This window comes from Brassica oleracea, chromosome C3 (assembly GCF_000695525.1).
Source record: "Brassica oleracea var. oleracea cultivar TO1000 chromosome C3, BOL, whole genome shotgun sequence".
NCBI classification, from domain to species: domain Eukaryota; kingdom Viridiplantae; phylum Streptophyta; class Magnoliopsida; order Brassicales; family Brassicaceae; genus Brassica; species Brassica oleracea.
The window spans coordinates 11200686-11225606 of NC_027750.1; the positions used below are offsets into that span (position 1 = coordinate 11200686).

The 24921-nt window shown below is 32.8% G+C and overlaps 2 protein-coding genes and 1 long non-coding RNA gene across 5 annotated transcripts; all 3 read left to right on the forward strand.

Annotated features, from left to right (window-relative positions):
* Positions 1 to 274: 274 nt before the first annotated feature.
* On the forward strand, positions 275 to 1935 carry LOC106329873. The gene is made up of 3 exons (XM_013768483.1): positions 275 to 1134; positions 1348 to 1683; positions 1797 to 1935. Exons 1-3 carry the CDS (start codon positions 275 to 277, stop codon positions 1933 to 1935), a joined length of 1335 nt encoding a protein of 444 aa, XP_013623937.1.
* An 11311-nt stretch (positions 1936 to 13246) lies between these two features.
* On the forward strand, positions 13247 to 14514 carry LOC106332864. Of its 3 annotated transcripts, none has more exons than XR_001268210.1 (4): positions 13247 to 13603; positions 13681 to 13857; positions 13958 to 14041; positions 14125 to 14514. It is a non-coding gene; the product is annotated as an uncharacterized LOC106332864 (long non-coding RNA). The 3 variants fall into 3 exon arrangements; XR_001268209.1 differs by having other exon boundaries at positions 13251 to 13751; positions 13820 to 13857; XR_001268208.1 differs by having other exon boundaries at positions 13256 to 13857.
* Positions 14515 to 22303: 7789 nt separating this feature from the next.
* LOC106333338 (protein YLS9-like) lies at positions 22304 to 23134 on the forward strand. The gene has a single exon (XM_013771795.1). The coding sequence runs from the start codon at positions 22323 to 22325 to the stop codon at positions 23004 to 23006; it is 684 nt and encodes a 227-aa protein (XP_013627249.1). The 5' UTR covers positions 22304 to 22322; the 3' UTR covers positions 23007 to 23134.
* Positions 23135 to 24921: the final 1787 nt, after the last annotated feature.

The window sequence follows — 24921 nt, forward strand, 5'->3', positions numbered from 1 at the left end:
AGAAGTTGGAGGTTGTTGCACCAGCTGAAACACCAGTTGTACATTTCGAGTGGGATGACGGTATTGACATGGCTTTGGACCAAGAGTTTGAAACTAAGCATGAAGTGAGAGATTTAGTGGACAAAGCTGTGCATAAGAATTGTTTTGAGGCTGATATAGTGAAGTCGATGCCTCGACTTTACGTATTAAAGTGTCGTGGGGTTGGTTGCAAATGGTATTTACGAGTTGCAAAGCTGAAAAACTCGGATTTTTCACTATAAGGACGTATCGGAAGATGCATACTTGCGTTAGGATAGAGGAAAGAGCAACCAAGAAGGGGAAAAGAGGCACACCAAGCTTGGTCGCATCTGTGCTGCAAGCTGATTATCCAGGAAAATACAAGACTCAAGCACCAAAGGATCTCATAGATTTGGTTGAGAACAAACTGGGTGTTAGGGTTTCGTATGCTACGGCTTGGAGAGGAAAATACAAAGCTATCAACGATCTGCGTGGGAACCCAACAAAGAGCTTTGCTAGACTGCCGTCTTACTTGTACATGTTGGAAAGGTTGAATCCTCGTACTGTCTCCCGCTTAGTAGTGGATGAGAAGAACCAGTTTAAGTATGTGTTCTTCGCGCTCGGAGCTTGCATTGAAGGATTTAATTCCATGCGGAAAGTGATAATTATGGATGGAACTCATCTGAAGGGTGTGTATGAAGGAGTGCTTCTTATTACCACTGCTCAAGATCTAGATCATCATCATTATCCCCTCACTTTTGCTGTAGTAGATGGTGAAAAAAATGCAAGTTGGAGTTGGTTTTTGACTACATTGAAAACATTGATACCAGATGATCCTCAGCTTGTATTATGCACTGATAGAAATCAAAGCATCATCAAGACAGTACACGAGGTCTACCCATTGGCGATCCATGGATATTGCATATATCACTTGTCTAATAATGTGAAAGGAGCATGCAGCCATGTTAGGAAAGATGTGGTTGCACATGAGTTCAAAAAAATTGCTGGTATTTACACAGAAAAAGAGTTTAGAAGAAAATATATTGATTTCAGAAGAACGTATCCTCAGGCCGCTGAGTATCTGGATGAGAGTGTGCATGAGAGCAAATGGGCAAGATGTCAATTTCCAGGAGCAAGGTACAATATAGATACAACCAACATTGCTGAATCTATGAATGGTGTTTTCAAGGAACAAAGGAATTATGCACTGCTGCCAATGATTGATGAGATCGTGGGGAAGATTATTGAATGGTTTAACAGATACCGAAAAATTTCTATAGGGGTTCCTTAGAGGCAGCTACTTGTCCAACGTGTGCATGTTGAATTGCATGAGAACTGTCTGATTGCAAGAACACTTCACGTGGAGGTGCTAAACACATTTGAACGTCAGTACAATGTCACTGGTACAGACGAGAAAGGTTATTTGGTTGATTTGATCAACAAAACATGTCACTGTCGGCATTTTGAAATTGACCGGTATCCTTGTGTGCATGCGCTTGCTGCGATCAGGAAGTATTGCAGAACTACAACAGATGATACACTAGAGCAGTTGGTTGAAAATTATTGTTCTAAGTATTATTGGATGGAGCAGTGGACATTGGCATATTGTAGGACAATATATCCAGTGCCTCATCATTCATCATGGCAAGTTCCTGAGGAAATACAATCTCAGGTTGTGTTCCCGCCGTATGTGGAGAAAAAAAAGGAAGATTACAAACTACTAGATTCCCATCTGCAGGAAAATATCAGAGGAAGAGAAAGAAAAAGTATGCACCATTCTCGGAGTGGCTTGGTGACAGCAGTGACAAAGATGACAATGACAACGACAACGATGACATCGATTACGAAGAAAGCAGCAAAGAGGGAAGTGACAACGAGGAAAGTGGCAGCGAAAGAAGTGGTGACGAGGGAGGTGACAACGAAGGAAATGATGAATGACTCTAACTTATGTGTTATGGAACTTTCTTATGTGTTGTGAGTCTTACTTATGTGTTATGGAACTTATTTATGTGTTGTGGAACTTATTTAAGTGTTGTGGAACTTATGCAATGTGTTGTTTATGTTAGGTACGACAGGTACAACTGGTACAACTTCATATAACATAACAATCATGTTTCTGTGTTGTCGTACTGGTACAACTAGTATAACTACATGATGTAGTACTAGTGCAACTAGTACAACTACGTTATATACACGAAGAAGGAAATACTGGTACAACTTCTTAAAATATGACATTTTAAAACTCCATTTGGCTTTCAATAAATAAATAACAATAGAATATATAAGTTGGAATGTCCTAAGAGTGGTCCATCCTAATTTTTTGAAGTTTTACCAACAAAATTTTCAATTATTACACAATCACATAAGTTTGCATGATCCACCTTATACTTTAAAGGTTTGTTTACTAGTTTGTTCACTATATTTTTGGAAAACGTACACAGAATATATTTTAACAAAATTAATGATTACTTTGTAAGTGGTTCAATGCATTTAAGAATTAAAAGGCTGTGCAACCGAAGTATATATATTTTTAATGTGGTACGACTACACAATTCAAATTCTCTACCAAAATACAACTATGAACAAACTTATACAACTCAATACTTGGTACAACTATGTATTAGATTGTACAACTAAAATACTGGTACAACTACTTGTTAATAACTTTATCATGTTTTAGCTGATTATCACGTTTTAAATGTGTAACACATTTTAAGAACAATAGTTGTACCTTCTGTTATTTAGTTGTACTAGTTGTATCCGTCAGAGTAATTTTGCCATAGTTTACTTGGTAGTATTAATTATACCAATAACCTGTCAAGTTCAAACAAGTTCAACAACAACATGACAAACACAAGTTCACTACTAAATCGGAAACACACAAGTTCTATGTTTCACAAAAGCAACACCAAGCCTTAAGTTTCACAACAACAACACAAGTCTTATGTTTGACAAAAGCAACACCAACATCCAAAAGCAGCGTACAGTTTTAAGTTCCAAATACAAGAAACACATAGATTACTTCTCAACATATGGAGACTGCTTCATACGAGAAGGCTTTGGCACCCTCTTCGTCTTCTTCGGTGAATCTTCTCTAGCGTCTCCATCCATTTCATCCGTAGATTCTTTCTCCGAAGCTTTCTTCTCCACAACTTCTTTCTCTGCAGCTTCCTTCTCCGAAACTTCTTTCTCAAACTTCTCTGCAGCCGCCGCCATCACTTCAAGATCCTCTACAAAATAAATTAAAATCAAATCACAGCAAAGTTACAATAAAAATTAAGATAAAATACATTACCTTGCAGTGCGTGCTCGGGCTCATTCTCAACCTCCTTTGTGGCCTCCTTATCAATATCATCTTCTGCCATCTGCTCGGGTTCATTCTCGCCCTCCTTTGTGGCCTCCTTATCAGCATCAACATGGATATCTTTCTCATGCTCATTTTCTCCATCCTCTGTGGCCTCCTTATCAGCATCATCTTTTGCCATCTCCTCGGGTTCATTATCACCCTCCTTTGTGGCCTCCTTATCAGCATCAACAAGGCTTTCTTTCTCAGGCTCATTCTCTCCATCCTTTGTGGCCTCCTTATCAGCATCATCTTCTGCCATTTGCTCGGTTTCAGTCTCACCCTCCTTTGTGGCATCTTTATCAGTATCATCTAAAAGAAAAATATATAAGGGTTAATCATTTGTCTTAAAAACAGACCCTAATAAATAAGATCATATTTTATACCATTTTCTTGGCCTCCACCAGTGTCAAAACGATCATGATCAAACAAGTCCTCCATGTTCCCAAATCTTTCCCTCGGATTGCGGTCATCTTCCATATTCTTTATTCTTTCTTCCAACTGACCAATTATGTCATCTCTCACCTTCATGCTTGCTTCCAACTGAGCAACTCTTGTTTCCAAACTCTCACATCCTGCCTCAGTTTCCTTACACACCCTCGGACCCTCAAGTTCTTCACAAATCCTCTCAGACTCGTGTTCTATCTTTCGAGTTTTGACATCCATCTTGTACATATCCTCCTAAAGAATTTTTACTTGGTCATGGATAATAATCTTGTTCCAACCGTCAACAATTGGGTCATCCCTATCCCCATCATCTCCCAGCTCAACATCATCCCATAACCCATCATCAAAGATCTCAACTGATAGATCTGACTCGCTTCCAGTTGGTTTCAAAATATTAAAAATTTCCTGAAAAGTTAACCAAATATCACACATTAAGGTAAAAATATGAAGACTTGAAAAAATGACACAGAAATACACTTCAAGTGTATCACCTTTATTTCTCCAAGCTTCTCATATATCTCGCTCAACTCATATCCTGACGACCCATTCGCTAGGAATCTCGACTTGCACATTCTTGGACAGCTATCATCAAATTCTTCAACATCTTCTCTAAAATTTTTCTTCAGCACTTGGATACTTTCAAATGCCAATATATGTACACCATTTTAAACTAACATATTAGTAACAAATTATACATGTTATATGTCATTCATTTGACAATTATCACCTCCAGTGGGTTGATAAACCCAGGAAATGTCCAAGAAGCCTTTACAGTTGGGATCTTTCCTCGAAAATGCTTCACCATATGCTTTATCTCCTTCAAGGAGTCGTTAAAGGTGAAACGCCCCCATGGAAACGTGTGGCACACCCGAAGATCATTAACCATTCGGAGAAGAAAATGGTCTATAGGGGTCCCATACCTTGATCTTTGAAAAATGACTGTGGCCAAGAAATAAAGCCCAGCCATCCTCAACCGTTCATGACTACCATCATATTTCATCTTCTTTAGCTTCTTTAGGACATCAGCCGCTGTCACTTTTAGTTCAGGAGGATCGTCACCCTTCTTCTTTGGTGGTTGCTGAAAGTACTTCTTAGCAAACTTCAAACTCCCAATGCTCTCATAGTTTTTTGGATATGTGTGGCAGTATAGTCCTGATATGAGACCATGTTCTCTGATGGAGTAACGAATGGGAACCTCATTTATCACAAACCAAGCTTGTCTCTTCTTGTCGACTTTTATGGTGCGAACCAGTAACATCCACAATCCCATCACCTTTCTCCTTGAGGAGCACTCCATATGAAAAATATGCTTGAACTGTGGGTGCGCGTAAAACCACTTCTTCTCGATTGCATGAAAATCGTCAATCAACTTGATGAACTGCGTTTGATGACACCTTGAGGAGAGCTTACAGGATTTCCCATATTCGGCTGGTTTGAAGTAAAACCTGTGTGGTTTGATTGCTCCTCCGGCCATCTCCTTTACCTACACAAAAAAATAACATTAATACAACTTAAAACTAAGGAGTTGTGCTGGTAATACAAGTTATATTGGTTACACAAGTGCTAGTTGTACGAGTAACACAAGTTATACATATACAAGTTATACTAGTAATACACAAGTTCTGCTACAGTTGTAGTTGTACGAGTATTACAAGTTGTATACTTAAATTTGTTTAAGTGTTACGAGTTATACAAGTAATACAAAAAACAGTAGTACAAGTTATACTACTTAGATTTGTTTTACTTGTTGCTACATATATTCTAGTTGTACGGGTTATACAAGTAATACGTAGGACAGTTGTACGAGTTATACTAGTTACATATGTTCTACAAGTTATACATATAATAGTTGTACAAATATTACTTATTAGATAGGTTCTAGTTGTACGAGTAATACTAGTTATACAAATAACAGTTGTACAAGTTTCACTAGTTAGATAATTACAAGATGTACGAGTGATACTTGTTTTACATATTACAGTTGTATTAGTAAAACGAGTAAAATTGTCATATTCTAGTTAAATTCTTAAGAAGTTGTACCAGTTATACAATTTTACATTTCATTTCATAGTTGTATTAGTAAAACAATTTAAATTTCTTCATTTGTACAAGTCACACTTATCTTTAAGTACTACTAGGTTTACTAGTGCATCTATATACAATATATCTACGTTCTAACATATTACAAAAACTGATTTCAAAATGATTTCTTACCATTTTCTCTTCTGTAGCATTAGGTTCTCGTGATCTGGGAGGCTCACCATGCGATCCCATTTCCTCATTGTCTCCTTGTTCTGAAGAAGGTGTCCTGCCCTTAGTGGAAGACCGGGAAAGAGATGCATCAGGAGGATCTTGTTGGTGTGGCGGAATTTGTCTCTTCGTTGGTGGATGATCTTCTGATGTGGCTGGTGGTCCTAAGGGTGTCTCCTCATTGTCGGGTTGAGTAGGAGAAGCGGCCAGAGTAGGAGAAGCGGAGGCAGCAGCCGGATTAGGTTGAAGATTTTTAGGGTTACGGTTTGAAGTAAGACGTGGCCGCTTCGTGGGTTGAGACGACGACCCGCCTTCGTCTGGTTCATGTTCCTCTGCTGGAGACGATCTATCCCGCTTCTTCTTTTCTGTCGGCAAAGTCATCTCCTTCTTCTTTGTCGGTGAGGATTTCTTTTTCTTCTTTGGTGGGGATTCTTTCCTTTTCTTGGTGAATCTTAGTTTAGATGTCATTCTCGCTGGTGGAATGGAAGACTGAAGATCGAAATGTTCAGAGATCGTAAAATGAAGAAAGTGGGGAAGTTGTGTTATGATTTAGGGATTTAGGAGAATAGGATCCGAGTTTTACATGGGTCGAGTTTATGGGTGGGGATAGTAAGGGCAGAGATTGTAAATAAATCAAAATCGTTTGGGCTTTTATCTATTTCCCCTTGTTTTGTATTTAAATTTTAATGTAAACTAAAAACAAATTAAAAAAGGGTCACGAGAAATTTTTTGAAATCCATGTGTGTCATGACAGAATTTGATCCAAAATCCGTTATGCAAAAAAAAGAATAGCAATGCTATACAAAAGTCAATTAGTTAAATGTTTTTGAGAAATTGATGTGGATACACCCAAAGGCTCACGTAATTTGCCATATACCCTTATTTTTTTTAAATATTTTTCATGACCATAATACCCTTGTGTCTCTAGATCTCCCTCTTGTCTCTTCTCTCTTCTCTATGTTCTAATCTTTTTATCTCTCGTATCTCTTCTTTATCTAAGCTTAAATTAAATCACAAATCTCTATTTTTTTACTCTGATTCTATTGACACCCATAATGCTAATCTTATTATCTCACCACCAATTTCACGGTTTCCAATTTCGAATTACAATCAACTTTTATAAGCTTCCAATCCCAATAATAATTCTGTGTCGTGGCATTTTCCTGAGGTAGTTGAGTGACTTGCTGACCTTGACGAGTTCGTCATCTCATCGAAGAATCTGTTATCTCTGTTGCGGATTCATGGAGAAAAGGATCAGAAGATCTCGGGAAGAAGAAAGCTTGAAATCTACATTCTTTTCTTTAGATAACATATATGTTAGTAGGTATTTCATTACTTACCTGCTCTTATTTATTTTTTAATGGATTCTTAATCGATATATGAAGTGTTAGTTTTTTGGGGCTATTTGATAGATAACTGATTAGCTGTTACTAGTTTCATTAACCGATATATGATTTGTTAGTCGATACATTTTGTTTGATACATAGATTGTTAGATTATACGGGAATTATTAGCTGATATCTTAGTTGGTACGTAGATTGTTACCTGATATGTAAATATTTAGCTGATACATTATTTGATATCAAATAATAAATATTCATTATTAAGAAATTGATTGTTTTAATATTGATAAATATTTTCTTAGTGGTCACTGGTCGTCCAATTGTTATATATTTCTTAAAGAATGATAATTTATCCAACTGATATGATCCTTAACAGATAACAATTAAGTAATTTATTTATGATATTAACAAATCGATAAATGTGATATTAAGAACTGAGAAGAGTTCGTCGGAGGATTAGATGAAAAAATTAAATTGGCGGTGATTGAGAAATTCAGAAATTGTGTGAAAAATTGATAAATATCTCTTAGTGTTCAGTTAACATAATGTTTACCCGCTAAATCTAGATTTACATGTTTTAGGGCATTTCCGTCTGTGCAGTGTCAAAAAGTTATTACTTTTTGGGTTATTCATAGCTATGGATATTCTGTCAATTTGGATCTTCACCGGGTATATTATATCAATTGTCTCAATGTTTTTTTTCGGTTAAAAAGGTTTTGTTTTCTTAAAGTTTGCATACATGTTGTAAAATCTGAATGATTATAAACTTATATATAATGCGGATTGAGTTGTCCGTCCTCATTAAATGAAAGGCATGTTTAACTCTTGAGAAATTAGGGAAAAGGGTTGTATACTATAGCGTATCACTTTATCATGGATTCAAGTCTTTAGCAAGAACGCTTCTGGTCTCATCAGAGTCATGACCACACAAAAATTCTTAGGAAAAATGAGGTCTACCATAAGCAGCATATATACTTCAACCAAAACATTAAGAAAAATCTTTGAATCTTTTTATCTCCACATGCCAACAAAATCTTATATATTTCCTTATTACTATACAACTTAGTCTTTATCTATATGCATGCATTATTAGACAACATTTATAGGCTGTAACTAGTGACTTATAAAATGAATAAATGAAATAATAGAAATAATAATCTATAGAATTTATTTAATGGAATTAGCATTCCACTTATTTTATAATTTTTTTGACGTGGAATGATTTTTCAAATAAATGTTTTTCTAGAATGATATGTATGCACTGTTATGAATTTTTTTATGATATGCACTGTTAAGATGTCTTTTAAATAATTTTATGCACTGTGGAATGATTTTTCAAATAAATGTATTATTGATAGAATCATTTGTCTTTAGTTGAGAACTTGAGGTGCACAAAAAAAAAAAAATTGAGGTGCACTGTGATGAAAATTTATATGATATATATACGGGAAATTTGATCCAATAACCCAAAAAAAAACTATATTTCACCAACTAACCATATCACTCTTTTTCTCCTCCTTTTTATTCATATCTCTCTCTACTCTCTTACTACAAATCTAATATTTTCCCCAATATAGTTATTCATCAAATTAACCCTATATATGTTAGCAGAGAAAAGATGCAATTTTGAACTATATTGATATATTGTTTGTATACGATGACATGATCAAAAGATTCTGAAGATAGATACATACAAAATATATGTTATCTTCTGTTTTTCTGGGTATGTGTATGTGTTATAACTGCATGTGCGTGCATATATAAAATATGAAATATTCATTACTTCACTATCAGAATCATTGTTATACATACCTCTCATGTCAATCTTTTGTTGTGTTTCATTTTATCAAGCACATCACTTAAAATAATACTTAAATTCATAAAGATATGAAACATGAAAATGAACTTTATCATATCATTAGAAGGATAGAACTCACTAAAGAGTATCTAATGAGCAAAATACAAACTTATCTGATATTTCTATACAAAATACATAAAACATTCCTCCTCAATAAGTGTCATTTTAATCTTTTTTCTTATTACAAAAATGTCACTTTACAATTTTAATGCAAATTATATTTATTTTGAAAATTTATTGAAACTGTATTAATTTTATAAATAATATTATTTATCTCAGATACTATTGGTCATAGAGATATAATTAATAACTACTTATAAATATTTCCGCCATTTTTTTACTTTATGTAAAAAGCATCAAAGTGACACTTATATAGAAATTGATGGAGTATTTCGTAAAATAGATAATGTATAGTCACGCTGTATTTCACGCGTATACAGTGATAGCGGATTATAATATATATATATGTATAATTTGGACAATTTATAGTGGGCAGAGGCGGACCTATGTTAGTCAATGGGGTGTCAGGTGACACACCTTTTATTTTTTAAAAAAATTAATATATATGCACATTATGTAATATTGAACGATTGAACTATGTTTAATATAGTTTTGACACACCTTTAATCTCTAGCCCACTAACTCTCTTAGTATTAATTACAGAAAATTCTACTACAAGCCCAGTAACTAATCCACATATATTACAATTATATGTAACTAATAAATACTTTAAACTTTAAAGCCCAAATAAATTTAGGTTAGAAAATTGTACCTTTTACAGTTTTATTCTTGTTATCGAAAACGTTTGTCATCTTCTTTAAGAAAATATCAAGCAAACCAGACTAACAATGGCCATCAAAACAGGCAAGCCCCTTTTGATCTTAAAAAAAAAACTAATTTGCTTTTAGTGATCTAGTTATCCAATTAATTTATTTTAGTGATCTACTTGATTTTGTCGGTTGCCAGTGCAACTGTTGAGAGAAATTTTTCATCTATGAAAATCGTGAAGACAAATCGACGAAATCGGATTGTAGATCAGTTTTTGAATGATTGTTTAATTTGTTTTATCGAAAAAGATATATTTGAAAAAATTACGAATGTGACTGTGATGAAACTATTTCATGATATGAAAGATTGCAGAGTGCTTTTATAAGATTTTTTTTTATCTTTTTGAATATTTATTTTTAATTATATATTGACACATGTTAAAAAAATTCTTGGGTCCGCCACTGATAGTGGGACTATATATTAAAGCAGTGACTAGATTTTGACCCGCACTTAAGAAGCGCGGGTATTTTTTGTTGACCGTAAAGCCAAATATTAAATAAATTTATGTCTATTATTAGATATCGATAATATTTAAAATCTATTCTATTAGTATTATTTCAGTCCGGTACAATGTTTTCATTGAGTTTCATATCCGAGTAAGACTTGTGGTCGAACCAAGAGATCTAGTTACTCATATATAGTGAGGGTAGGATATAATAAAACGAATATGGTAAAAATATCTTAAAATCAAAAAGACCGTTATTAACCCACTGAGAAGAAAATAATTTTGATTTTTGCTTTAGAATTTTTGATATATCAATATATATTTGACTTGCATAAGAAATATTTTTTTGTACGTCAATTTTGAAGATTAATACCAACATGTTTATTATTAAATAACAAATGTTATTAAGTTTATTTGTAAGTATATTAACTATCAATGTACCAAAATAGTGAACCAATTATTAATTTTTTTCTTTTTAATTTTATTAATAGTAACTATATTATAAATCCTAAAAAAAAATCAGTTTGAGACAAATGTTATTATTAGAAATCTATAGTATTTAAATAGTGTTCTATTTATATGTATTTATGTATAAAGTGATCTTCATAATTTAGGCGTTTTTAAAAAAAGAATTGAAAATGGGTCCGAAGTTAATTGGGTTTGTAATATTTTTTTTAACTTAAATGGGTTTTAACAGTTAAATTCGCTTTGTTAAGTTAAGGGCTCAAAGTCCACAGAAATATTTTTAATCTGCTGACAACAAATAGATAAGAACTTTTTTTATGCAGCAAATATCGTGTCTTTTTTCTAACTCATGAATATATATTGGGTTCTATTATCTTATTTTAATTATTTATGTAATTATGTTTGTAATTTTCTTAATGTAATTTTAGTTTATATATTACATTTCATTTTTAACCAGCACTTAGCACATCTATTTTAAATTAGATAAGATTAATGTTTTTGTACCAAGTCTGGAACGCGGTCAAACCGATAAACGTGAATTTAATGAAAACTAATTAATTTAAAGCATACAAATTTTGAAAACCGCCATTAACCGCGATTCGGTATTGGTTGACTTGGTAAAAACCTAAAATAATTTAATTATATATATATATTTTTAAATTAGTTAAAATTCTAATATACTTTTAATTGTATATTCTGAATAAAATAATTTGTTTGTGATTATGGATTGAGTCTTATATGTGTCAAGGTCGTTTAAGTTCTAATTATAACAGTAGTGATAATCCACTTCATATAAATAAATTTAGCCGTGATGAATTAGGATTGGTTCAATGGTCGTTGTGATTTATACGTGGGTGATGAATTAGGATTGATTCAAACTTATTTATAATTTAGCTATAGCATTTAAAAGCTATTGCCGATATAATTTAGGTAAGGGCCCACCATATATTTTGTACGTTCAAAATATATGAATTTGAAAAAGGAAATCTAATTTAATTGACTATATATTTTGATCAACTAAAGCATTATAAAGTAAAACATATTTATATTTAATGAATAGGTCCAACAACCTTGTTTAAGTAGATTTTTTAGGACTCCTTCTCCTTTAATAGTATAGATATTACTTAACGCGGTGCCAAGTTTCACAGCTTGTATCTCCTAAAAAAATCTTCTTAAAAAATAAAATAAATCTTCTTTTAACAAAATATATAACATAAACCAACTTTTCTAAATAACTACTATATATGTGATCGTGGGTGCAAGATTATTATTCTCCTTAGACTTTGGATCAGCTCTACCACATTTTCAAATAAAATAAATATAACTACGATAAAGAAGAATCCATTTAGGAAGTTAAGGGTTCAATCCCATGAGGAGGAATATGGGGTTTTACCGAATTTTTGAAGAGTAAAGAGTCTTGCTAGGCGTGATATTGCCATCATGTCATAACCCGACAAATGCTAATATATGAGTAGTTCCAAAGTTATGTATGAAAAGAAATACGTAAAAATGTTCTTTCGTAAAGAGAATAATTAAAATAGACTTAAAGTAAGAAAACTCGAAAATGAAAACATGAATGGGGAATAGTAAGGATATGGGGCCTTTGCAAGTTTGCAATTACTTTTTTGAAGAGCAAGTTGTAAGCTTTTTATAAATTTATTTTCTTATTCAATTATAAGATTCCAACTTTCACATTACTACGTGTGGTATCCTACATGTCTCTTTTTTTTTATCAGTAGTATGAAATTAACAAAAAGATTTGAATAACGTCACATTATATTAGAATGCAATGTTTGCAATAAACATATCCTCCTCTTTCCCCTATCTTTTCAGTTGATCGAGATTAAGGCTCACATAAAACAACACATGTCATGAAAGTGAGTAGCATGTACTAAGTAAACTAAAACAGAAATATATATGTATGATGACAACGAAAGTTGTATTCCCCATTGATGTAACTTGTGCTTCCAATGTTTATACACTGTAAAGGGCAAACTTCTTGGGGTCAGCTCTTGAGAGAAAAGTTTATAGTGTCGTACGAATCACAAATTCTAACTATGACAGAAAAGATTATTGCTCTTTAGTCTTTACCTAAAACTTCTTGGGATCTCTAGTCGTATCTTTTAGGTAAAATAATCAGTATATATAAAAAAATCTTTTACAAATGGGTACACATGTTTGTGTCCAACTCCATGATATATATACGATTTGGATATGATCTAACTCACAGTTGATGAAAAAAGAAATCATAATAGATATGGATTAAACACTTAAGACCTACCTTATCCTCCTAAAGGTTTGGTGGACGATTCAAAGATCAATTATGCTGATGTATTGGTCTTTATGGGGCTATTCTAGAACTGTGCTTTTGATCCGTCGCCTCTTTTGCTTGGCATATTTTTTAACACAAAACAATGCCAAAGGTTTTATGTTTGGTCGGTCTCCAACTCATAAAACTTTTTATTTACTGCGACAATCGAAACCAAGAAACTGTTGAGAATCCCTCCACTTTTCATTTATTTATACCCATTTTCACATTTTCTTCCCCACGCCAAAATATTGAAAACCGTATAACTTCAGAAAATGGCTTTCAGATCTGCAAAATCCATCGGGAAGGCTACAAGGAGGTTTTCTTTCTCCAAAATTTGTTTTAGGGTTATTGGAAATTTGGCTTTTCTAGAAAAAGCTTCCATTGATTTTGCAGATTTCCTTACAGAAGCAGACTAATTGTCTTCATTCCTCTCAAGTTTTCCATATCTGGTGTTGTCATTGAATGTAATCTCTCTTCTCTTTTTGTTTTAAAGTATTAGTAAGAAGAAATAGTTCTTTATTGTTGTGTGCAGGTTACAATTGAGAAGATCCAAGGAGCCATTTATTTAAGGTAAAATAGTTTCTATATAAGTTATGTGTACCTGCTGTTATTGTATTGCTTTCAATCCTGTTATGAGATTCTTGATTTCAAGTTATTGCGGATTTCTTAGATGAAAATAAGGTCAATACTTTCCAAGGAGGATAGCTTCAGACGCCTACTGAGCAATGGTTATTTAGACGAATATAATGAAGATGTAAGGCTCTTGATTTAGAGAGTTAAAACTATCTCAAACGTCCTCTGAGAAAATTGTATTGATTGTTTGTGTTTTTTCCGCAGGAAATGAGCTTAGATGTTAACAGGGATTAGAGTATTGGTCTAGGAGGTTCAACTGATTCCATTGGTGAATCAGGTGGATGGATGGTTCGGAAGAGAATGCACACTTGCCAGTTCCTGCAACAAAGAAGGTGAATTGATGATCAAACAGAGAGAGGTGAAACATTGACACCACTTCTGAACATGTACAAAGAAATGCAATTCTGTGAGGATTCAAAGCTTATGAAAGTTTTCTTAGAAGTAGTGAGATCGCTCTATGAACTTTTAGCTGCATTGATAGATGAGAAAAAGTGGATACATATTGTTGTGTATTGGTCCTTGCCTAAAAGAACTTTGAGATGTTTGCTATGTTTTTTCATCAGATTAAAGGGTCAATTATACCGTTAAGACAATAATATATTTTCTGAGGTATAGACAGTGACTACATTCAGGGAGTTCGTTCTATTCGCCAGGTCAACTGAAGCTCTTAAACATTAACGTAGGAATGAGTTTCTTCTGTTCTCAGGGGTAACCTTGCGAGATCTTATGATCTGTTGGAGAGAATGTTATCCCGGCTTTCCTTTGTGAAAAGGCCGAGGAACTCCAAGAATCAAGTTAGAGGCTTTTCTATGTCTTATATGCTTGATCAGGTGTGTTCCTTGGCTTATCTTCCAACGCACGTTAACCAAATCATCAACGGCCTTGAACATGTCGTGGAAGGTTCAACAGAAGCCAAACGCATTCATGTGGTTGCGATTGCGTTTACGGTTGGTGTCTGGTTTTCTAATAATGTATATGGAGGTATGGAATTTGTGGATTGGGCTTAATTATCCGGCGTCCAATCTTTAAACCGGCTCGTTTTTATTACAAACCGGTTTGCAAACCAGCATTAGGAGTTTCCGTCTGAGATCTTTATATCTGATGGTACAACACTTTCCAATATCCTTAATAGTATAATAATAACAAACTAGATTAAGACTCGCGCCTTGCGCGGAATAAACATTATATATATAAATTATTTTATGTATTATATGTTCTTACATATTATGAAATAATAAATATATATTGAATAATTAAAAGTCAGTAACTACTACATATATAATTAAATTGGTGCAAACCTATAAATCAATTTTATTAATCCAAACATTTTATTTTAAAATTTTTGATAGGATATGTAATTAAATTTAAATAATATTAACATACATAGTATATTTTAAATATTAATGTCTATTTTATTTTTTTATTTTTTTAAATGATGCTTTCCATTCATATGTTTTTTTTATCATGTGTATTTGAAACTAAAATATTTATTTATTCAATATGGTTTATAGTTTAATTTAGAATGATATATATACATATATATTTTAAATCTTAATGATTAATTAAATTAGACTTTTACTTATATGATTTTGTAATCAATTGTATTTTATCATAACAAAAATTTTAAACCATGGATCGCAAAATTTGAATGTGAGACTTTTAACAGTTTTAGTCATTTTTTTAAAATTCAAAATATAAAATATACAGAAAAATGTAAATTTTTATAATATGGTTATTGTGTTTTTTAAAAAATTATTTTAATAGTTTTAAATTAAACAAATGTGATAGAAGATATATTTTTTTATCAGATTTTTATTATTCAAAATCATTAATTGCCATATATACTTTACCCACATTAGGCAATTCCATAATCTTTATTTAAGAAAATAATAAATAACATTAATAATGAATTTATGGTTAGTTTAATAAAAAGCTTATTATATAATTAGATGGACCAACTCATTTGTCTAATAATTCTAAAAATCATCCTAGTGATGACATGTGGCTACAAAAAGAAGTTGTAATGTTTCACAAATAATATATAGGGGATTTTATCATATATCCTTAATAGTATAATAATAACAAATTTTATCATATGTTATCGTCTTCTAACTTTAGTTTTGAAAAGAAAATTCCCGTTTATCTCATTTATTTACAATGTTATACCAAATAAGTTTGTGTAAAGATCAATTTAGATTAGAGCATCACCAATGGATGCAATTATAGAAGGTTTTATAAATTTTAGAAAATTTCTAATTTGCTTTCCACTATTCCAACTTCATCTTAAACTGTTTAATAATTAGCTTAAAAGTCTAATATAATAATGGAAGTATGTTTCTACTCTAACATACATACAATATTGCAAGGTTGTATATTTTCTACACAATACCAATGACTAATACATCTCCATATGTAATATGCAGATAATCTATCAAAAGTACAGATTTGATGTAATATCTAAACATGAAATCGTTCATATTGAAATCTCTTAAAGTTTTCAATTCTTTAATATAAAAATACTAATTTAATAATAAAAAAAATAAACAATAACAAATAAATTTTAATATTAAAATAAACTACAGTTTCAAAATTTAAAGATTTATTCAATCATTTTTATTGGTCATCAAACTTTACAGATTTGATATATATATATATATATATATATATAATATGTGTATGTATGTGTTTATATATATGAAATGAAGGTTATTTACCTATTCTACAAAAACAGTTTAAAAATTAAATCATATGATGTATAAAAATATATATATGATACATAAAAATAATATAAAATATTAAAGATTTATTAAATATAGAATGTTTGATATTTTATTGATGAGTTAAACATGTTACTAAAATATTAATAGAAATTTTAATTATTTTTAAATCTAAATATATATTAAAATATAAATTAATGATATTTCAAACAAAAAAGTTATAATTATTCAAAACATTTCATTCTAATATGTCAAATATTATATCAAAACAAATAAATGATATAGTTAAATCTTAATATTTAAGTTTAACATTAAAATTACATGAATTTTATAGACAAATAAACCGCGCATTGCGCGGTAAAACCTCTAGTAACCATAGTTAGTACTCCGTTTGTTTTTTTAAAGAGTGTCGCTTTACTATTTTTTCCTTGTTCCATTAAAAGTGTTGTATTATAATCCAAATATATTTTATATTTATTTTCTACAAAATATTAATTGCAAAATAAATTAATTTAATAAATAAATTTAACTTTATCGCAAATACAATTGATTAAACAGAAAATTAATAAAATATAAATTCATTTTTTATAGAAAGAATATAAATTCATTTCAATCAATGTGTGAAAAATGTCGAAGTGACACTCGTTATAAAATTGGAGGGAGTAAATTTTTGAACAACCATAAAGAGTAATTAAGTGGTACATAAATCAAGAAATAAATTAAGAAGATGATTGACAGTTTGACTCAGTGCATACAACACCAAATTTAATATGGCTTCGACGTAAATATGTTATTTAGTTTTACTCAATTTAATGAAACTCTTACAAAATAAATGAATTCCGCTACTGAAAGTTATTCTATACTATCTATATTATTAAAACTGAATTATCGTAATAATTACATTTTGTACCACCAACTTAATAATTATTACTTAATTAACAATAAATCATTTATTTTTTTGGATTATTCTCTAACCAAATTTACCATTTTTATTATATTACCATTATTCTATAATCGAAATATTCTCTAATCAATTTTTATAAATTTTATTACTTTGTAAATATTATTTTAATTAACTTAAATCATTTAACTTTTTAGATATTATCTAACCAAACTTACTATTATTCGGTTATGTCTATAGTAAATAGGTTAAAAGGTGAGGTTCTCTCTCTTCATCTTTTTCTCTCTAAAAAAGCTCTCGCCTGGTTCGCGTCATCTCCTTCGGCTTCGGGGTCTCCACCGTCGCCGGAAGGGCTCTTCTCCCCTTTCTTTTTCTTCTTTGTCTCCTCCCTTCCTTCAATTCCTCTCCAACATGTCAAAGTTCTAGGGTAGCTTCCTTGTTTTCTTGATCTTGTTCTCCAGGGCCGGTGACGGATCTTCAAGGCAGTTGCTTTCTCCAGCGTGGTGACGAGTCTAGGACGACAAGGAATCGGTGGGTCGGCTTTTAGGATGGCAGAAAGCAGTTCGAGGTAGTTTTTCTCGGTTGGTTTGCTTCCAGAGGTGTTAGCGTGTGAGTCCATGTCCGGCTCTCTCATTTCAGATCTGCATGTTCGGGTCTGCCTCAGTGTGGAGTAGAGTGGTCGGAGTTCCCTCCTTCGCTGGGGTGTCTTGATAAGGAGGTTCCTTTGTTTCTCTACTCAAGCTTGCACCTCGGTGGTTGTTTGTCACGAGGGCGCGTTTTGGCTTGTCTATCCCGGCGGTGTCAGGAGATGTCAGTCGACGGTGCATGTAGGTTCTTGACCTAGCTAGCGGCGCGTGGAGTTTTCTGCACTTTGGAGTTGCTCGTTCTTACTCCTGCTCCTTTCTTTGTCTGGTCTAGCTCGCGGTTCTAGCTGGTTGGTGAGCTCTTACCAGAGGTAGCGGCGCTCTCTCGGTTGAGGGTTCTCAGTTCCTGCTGTGCTTATGGTTCGAAGTCTTCGCTGCTCTTCCATCTGTTTTGAAGAATCTCTATCTTGTTCTAAGAGGAGAAATGTGTGAATGTTTGGCAGCTTTTCAAGTCTTGAAGCTCTTCTTTCTTTGATTGGTGGCACATTTTGGTGTCCTTCATCCCGGTTTCGAAGTGTATCGCTTGGCTTGCTTCGTTAGGAGGTCACCTTTTCTTCTTGTTTGCAAGTCCTAATCACCATCCCGCAGGGCTGCCCCACTCTCAATCAGCATTCCTCTGACTTAGGAGAGGGCATCTTGGCGTCGTGTCTTGCGATTTAGATATGGATCTTTCGGCTTCTTCTCCATTTCTCTTTAACGAATGGAGCCTAATCGACTAGATAGAGAAGTGGGAGCTTTCTCCTTATCCGGATTAACTACAACTAAGAAGCAAGGAGGAAGTTTGGCCCGGGTCGTTGAAAAACGATAGGCCTGGGCATAAAATCCGGAACCCGAAATCCGAATCGAACCCGAACCGAAACCGAACGGGTCTTGTAGGGTGGTACAAAAAATATCCGAATCCGAAGTGTTATTAACAGAACCCGAAGGGGTAACCCGAAAAATCCGAAATTAATAGTCAATATAAATATTTTGAAATATATATAAGTATTCCCATTATTAAATTCAATATTTGTGGTAATATGATATATAATAATAAATATTAAAATTATAATAAATGATTTAAGTACACAATTAGTTATAAATAATATTTTATAATTTGCTCATTGAAATAAAAAGTCTACTCTCTATAAGGCAATACATAATATTTTTTATAAATGATGTTTGTTTTCATGTTTGATTTAACATTTTATTGTTATTTTATCAATTTTTTGTGTGATAGATTAATTTTTATTTAATTTAGATGTTTTTCTTTATGTTTTGCTTCAAAAATTTTATTTTTTACTTCAGTTATATCCGAACCGAGCCGATATAACCTGAATCCGTACGATATATGATTACTTTATGGGTTTTGTGACGCAATACAATTTTGAACCGAACCCAAAGTGTTATTATCTGAACCCAATCCGTATTAATAAAATTTTAGTATGGGACTTAGGAGCGTAAACCCGAAAATCCGAAAACCCGAAAAACCCGACCCGAACACCAACTGATACCCGAACGCCCAGACCTAAAAAACGACATGGCTTTGTCGGCTCTGAGAGACTTTGTTTCGAGGTTTATGGTTGTATCGCTTTTTGCTTCAATATCTAGATTGCATTATGTTCCAATGCCCATTTTTGATACTTTTTAATATAAAGTAAATATTAAAAAAAACTTACCATTATTCTTTAAGAATCTTCTCTGATCAATTTTTACAAACAGATTTATTTAAAATGTGACATAAAAACTTTAAATATTATATATTCATGTATATTATTATTTCATTTCGTTTCGTATACAAAATATAAACTATAAATGTTTTATTAAAACATATAAAGTTATTTTCAAATATATGTTAAATAATTATATTATAAAGTTATAACATTCATGCAAAAGTTATTTTATAATAGAGTTGTTCTATTTAGAGGAAAATTCAGAAGAAAAAATAGGTTTGTGTTGTAAATGTTCTCAGAAGTCTAGAACTAAGATAATACATGTAACAATCATCTGTATTGTCATTCTATATGTCAGAGTACTCTCCAAGTGAGCATAAAAGAGCCCATTCTCTTTTTTTCACCAAAAGAAAGCCCATTTGGACCCAAGTTATAAAACACACATGACACCGTCGGCATTAATTTTAGTGTTGTTTTAATCATTTTCAGAAATCATGACAATTTCTGAATTCGAAAGCGTATCTACATATAGGACTCAGATGAATGTAAAATTTCAGTAGAAAAATCAATCATTATTCCTGACTTAAACTATGAGTATTTTAAGGCTCTCCTCGAGTTGTTCTGTAGCAGGACCCCAATCCAACAAACAAACATACTGGAACGCTCTTTCTACTTGCTGGAAAACACACATGACACTGACGGCATTAATTTTAGTGTTGTTTTAATCATTTTCAGAAACCATGACAATTTCTGAATTCGGAAGTGTATCTACATATAGGACTCAGATGAATGTAAAATTTCAGTAGAAAAATCAATCATTATTCCTGACTTGAACTATGAGTATTTTAAGGCTCTCCTCGAGTTGTTTTATAGCAGGACCCCAGTCCAACAAACAAACATACTGGAGCGCTCTTTCTACTTGCTAGAAAACACACATGACACTGACGGCATTAATTTTAGTGTTGTTTTAATCATTTTCAGAAATCATGAAAATTTCTGAATTCAAAAATGTATCTACATATAGGACAGATGAACGTAAAATTTCAGTAGAAAAATCAATCATTATTCATGACTTGAACTATGAGTATTTTAAGGCTCTTCTCGAGTTGTTCTATAGCAGGACCCCGGTCCAACAAACAAACATACTGGAACGCTCTTTCTATTTGCTGGAAAACACACATGACACTGACGGCATTAATTTTAGTGTTGTTTTAATCATTTTCAGAAATCATGAAAATTTCTGAATTCGAAAGTGTATCTACATATAGGACAGATGAATGTAAAATTTCAGTAGAAAAATAAATTATTATTCCTGACTTGAACTATGAGTATTTTAAGGCTCTCCTCGAGTTGTTCTATAGCAGGACCCCAGTCCAACAAACAAACATACTTGAGCGCTCTTTCTACTTGCTGGAAAACACACATGACACTGACGGCATTAATTTTAGTGTTGTTTTAATCATTTTCAGAAATCATGACAATTTCTGAATTCGAAAGTGTATCTACATATAGGACAGATGAATGTAAAATTTCAGTAGAAAAATCAATCATTATTCCTAACTTGAACTATGAATATTTTAAGGCTCTCCTCGAGTTGTTCTATAGCAGGACCTCAGTCCAACAAACAAACATACTGGAGCGCTCTTTCTACTTGCTGGAAAGTATGACACAAATATGATCTATAAGAGATTTGCAGAGACTAATTCATGTCGTCTTTGAGTTTGTTCAACGTTCTTGACATTCTTGGGATGTCCACCATCCCTTCAGACAAAATCTTGATGGAATTCTGCGACATGCTTTATAGTTTATAGTTTTACACATGGAAGAATGAAAAAAAAATATCATTTGTTGCATAATCCTGATATAAGTTTGCACAATACAAAGATCAAATTTAATTATCCTGCAAAGTTTTAGTTCTCCAATACAAAAAAGATAAATTCAATAAAGTTTTTGAGATATGTGTGAGAATAATTATTAAGTTTAATATATATAACTTTTTTCAAATGAAAATCATGTCAATTTCTTACAAATTATGTTATTTAAAAGACATTTTCAAAAATCATCACAATTTCAAGTAATTTAATTTCATGTTTTTATCTTAAAATATCGCAAGCAAAGGGAACAATCTAATTAAATACAATTTGACACAAGCGCCCCTAGGTTCTAGAACGCTTTGATCATGTATGAATAGTTGAATACTGTACACATGAGAACCAACGTACGACGACGAGAAACACAAAAAGTAATAGTAACATATATGTACGTTTCTTACAAAAAGTACTCTTTATTGGAAGTTATGGGGAAACATCACAAGCCTACAATTGCATAATATTCTGTGGTCAAATATTCAATCAAATCACCGCGTAATGTAACAATACCTTAATCTAAGCTGACCAACGCATAATCGAAAACGTGTATATAAAGAGGACTTGCATTAACATCTTAGCATTATATTCCATCTATATTCAAAACCTCCACAAACTTCAACATGGCTGAACAACCTCTCAACGGTGCTTTCTACGGTCCATCAGTCCCGCCCCCGGCCCCTAAAGGCTACTTTCGCCGACGTGGGCACAGCCGCGGTTGTTGCTGCTGCCTCCTCAGCTTCTTTGTAAAAGTCATCATAGCTCTTATTGTCATACTTGGCATAGCCGTTCTTATTTTCTGGCTCATCGTCCGTCCTCGGTCCATCAAGTTTCATGTGACCCAAGCAACCCTTTCCCGGTTTGAACACACTTCCCCCGACAACCTTTTAAGGTATAACCTATCCCTTACGGTCCCTGTCCGTAACCCTAACAAGAGGATAGGAGTTTACTACGACAGGATCGAAGCTCATGCCTACTACGATGGAAAGCGGTTTAGTTCCACCAGGTTAACTCCGTTCTATCAAGGACACAAGAACACTACGGTTCTCAGACCAATGTTCCAAGGCCAAAACTTTGTTATCTTTAACGCCGGAGAGTCACGGACTTACAACGAGCAGACGATCGCTGGAGTTTACGATATAGAGATCAAGTTTAGGCTTAGGGTTAGGTTCAAGCTTGGGGACTTGAAGACTCGGAGGATTAAGCCTAAGGTTAACTGCGACGATCTAAGGCTTCCTTTAAGTACCTTAAACGGAACTACAACCTTCTCTACCATTCTCCCTCTCAAGTGCGACTTCGATTTTTAAGTCTTTGCGTTCATCATGTTCCATTAATCCATCATATATATTCGTTCTTTTATTAATTATTGTTAGTTTTCTATGCAACATTACGACATATCGTCTATAGAGTCTACTTTATACATTTATTCATCTTCCCTTGTTCAATGTTATATACATATAAAACATTATTTTCATAGTTAAAACTTAACTTGATCAAACATGGTATCGATTACCGGTTATGTTTATATAACTACCGAGTCTATGATAGTTTTTTTTTAATTAACAAGTCTATGATAGTTTAAGTGATAGGTTTATGCGTTTTAAGAATTTCCACATTTTAAACATAAGATTACGTGACATTTTATGTTCAGTTTAAAAAAGGTATAGTAGAATATGCGGTGCTGTTTTAACTTATCTAACATTAATTGATTAATAATTTTGTAAATATTATTAATAAATGATTCATTTATTTAGTCGTTTACCTTCGCTTGGAGATGCCTTCCTTTCATTCCCCAATTATATTTCCAGCTTTTAGTTGCTTTTTAACTGTAAGTCTATACCACTCATCAATCAACAAAAATCTCTCACACTCACTGCCTCTGGTTTATACTACAAAAACTAAAGGGTCATCATTCAAATTTTAGAGAAATAAGAAGAAAACAACAAAATAAGAGGGGAATGACAATCATTATTGAGGAAAAGCAAAGATATAAAATCTAAGTTATTCTCCAGAAGAAACAAAATATCAACAGAAAAGGTTGAATTTCCATACTTACAATGTTACTCCAAGCTCGGTAGAAATAGTATCCAGCGCAAATTCGTGCTTTGTTACGGAGGACAGTTTCGAGGATAAAGAGTAAATTACCAAGTGTGGTATATGGGATAGACCAAAAAGCCTTACAAAGAGAGACAGAAGAAAACATGAAGGCAAAGGCGTTTTGCACATGAACAGAAAAGAATTGAGGTGGTTACTTCAGGCACACCCAACCACAAACCCTTTTCTCTATAAATCCAACTGATTAAATTTGTTTCCCTATCAAAATTCTGCTTCCTCTAACACAAAAGAAAACCACTTGCATAAATCAAACGCGGATACATATAACATGACCTGGTGGCAGATGTGATATAGATCATATTCGCAAGATAAAAAAATAAACTCGACCCTTTTCACCAACCACCAACCAACTTGCTAAGGTTTTGTTTACGCATATTTCATTTTTTTTTTTTAAATAGAGCGTTATGCATGGAACCCGTCACAATAACAAGGCAATAACCTAAAAAAATACTTTGGTAGACTATACAACAACTTACAAAGTGTTTGCTTGTCTCAAGTTACGCTGAAACTGGTTCCAAATCTTCAATGAGTTTCAAGTACGTTTGTGTGTGTTTGTGCAAGTCTTTTCCGAGTGGTTGCTTTCAAAACAAATCCCTTTTCCGTGAATTTCATGGGAGCTCAAAAAGTTGTTTTAAGAAAAGCCACGACCGTTTCTATTTATCAAAGTAAATCACATATATTACAAAAGTAACCACCACAGAGAGAACAAATAGAATAGCTGATGAATAATACTCCACTGACGGCCTAACTTTTAAGTAGCAAAGATATACAAAGATTAAAGTTATCCTAATTTTGACATGACATCCTTCTTAATCTAAAAGCAAAGGTAGTAGAATCACGTAGAACGTTTTTTTTTTTGGAACGAACTAATTCACACAACCTATAAAGCTGGATTCCGCTTAACTTAAAATAATAATGGGGTTTTCAATCTAAAAGTATACCCGTTACTTATCTGAATAGCAAAGGGTGCTATATCAAATGTCTGCTATATAATCTAAACAAATTATTAAGAGCTCACATTAAGCTAAAGTTAAATGTGCCAGCTATGTTATTAGAGACTATTGAGATAATCATAATATCGAGAGTATGAGATCTGACCAAATCTTT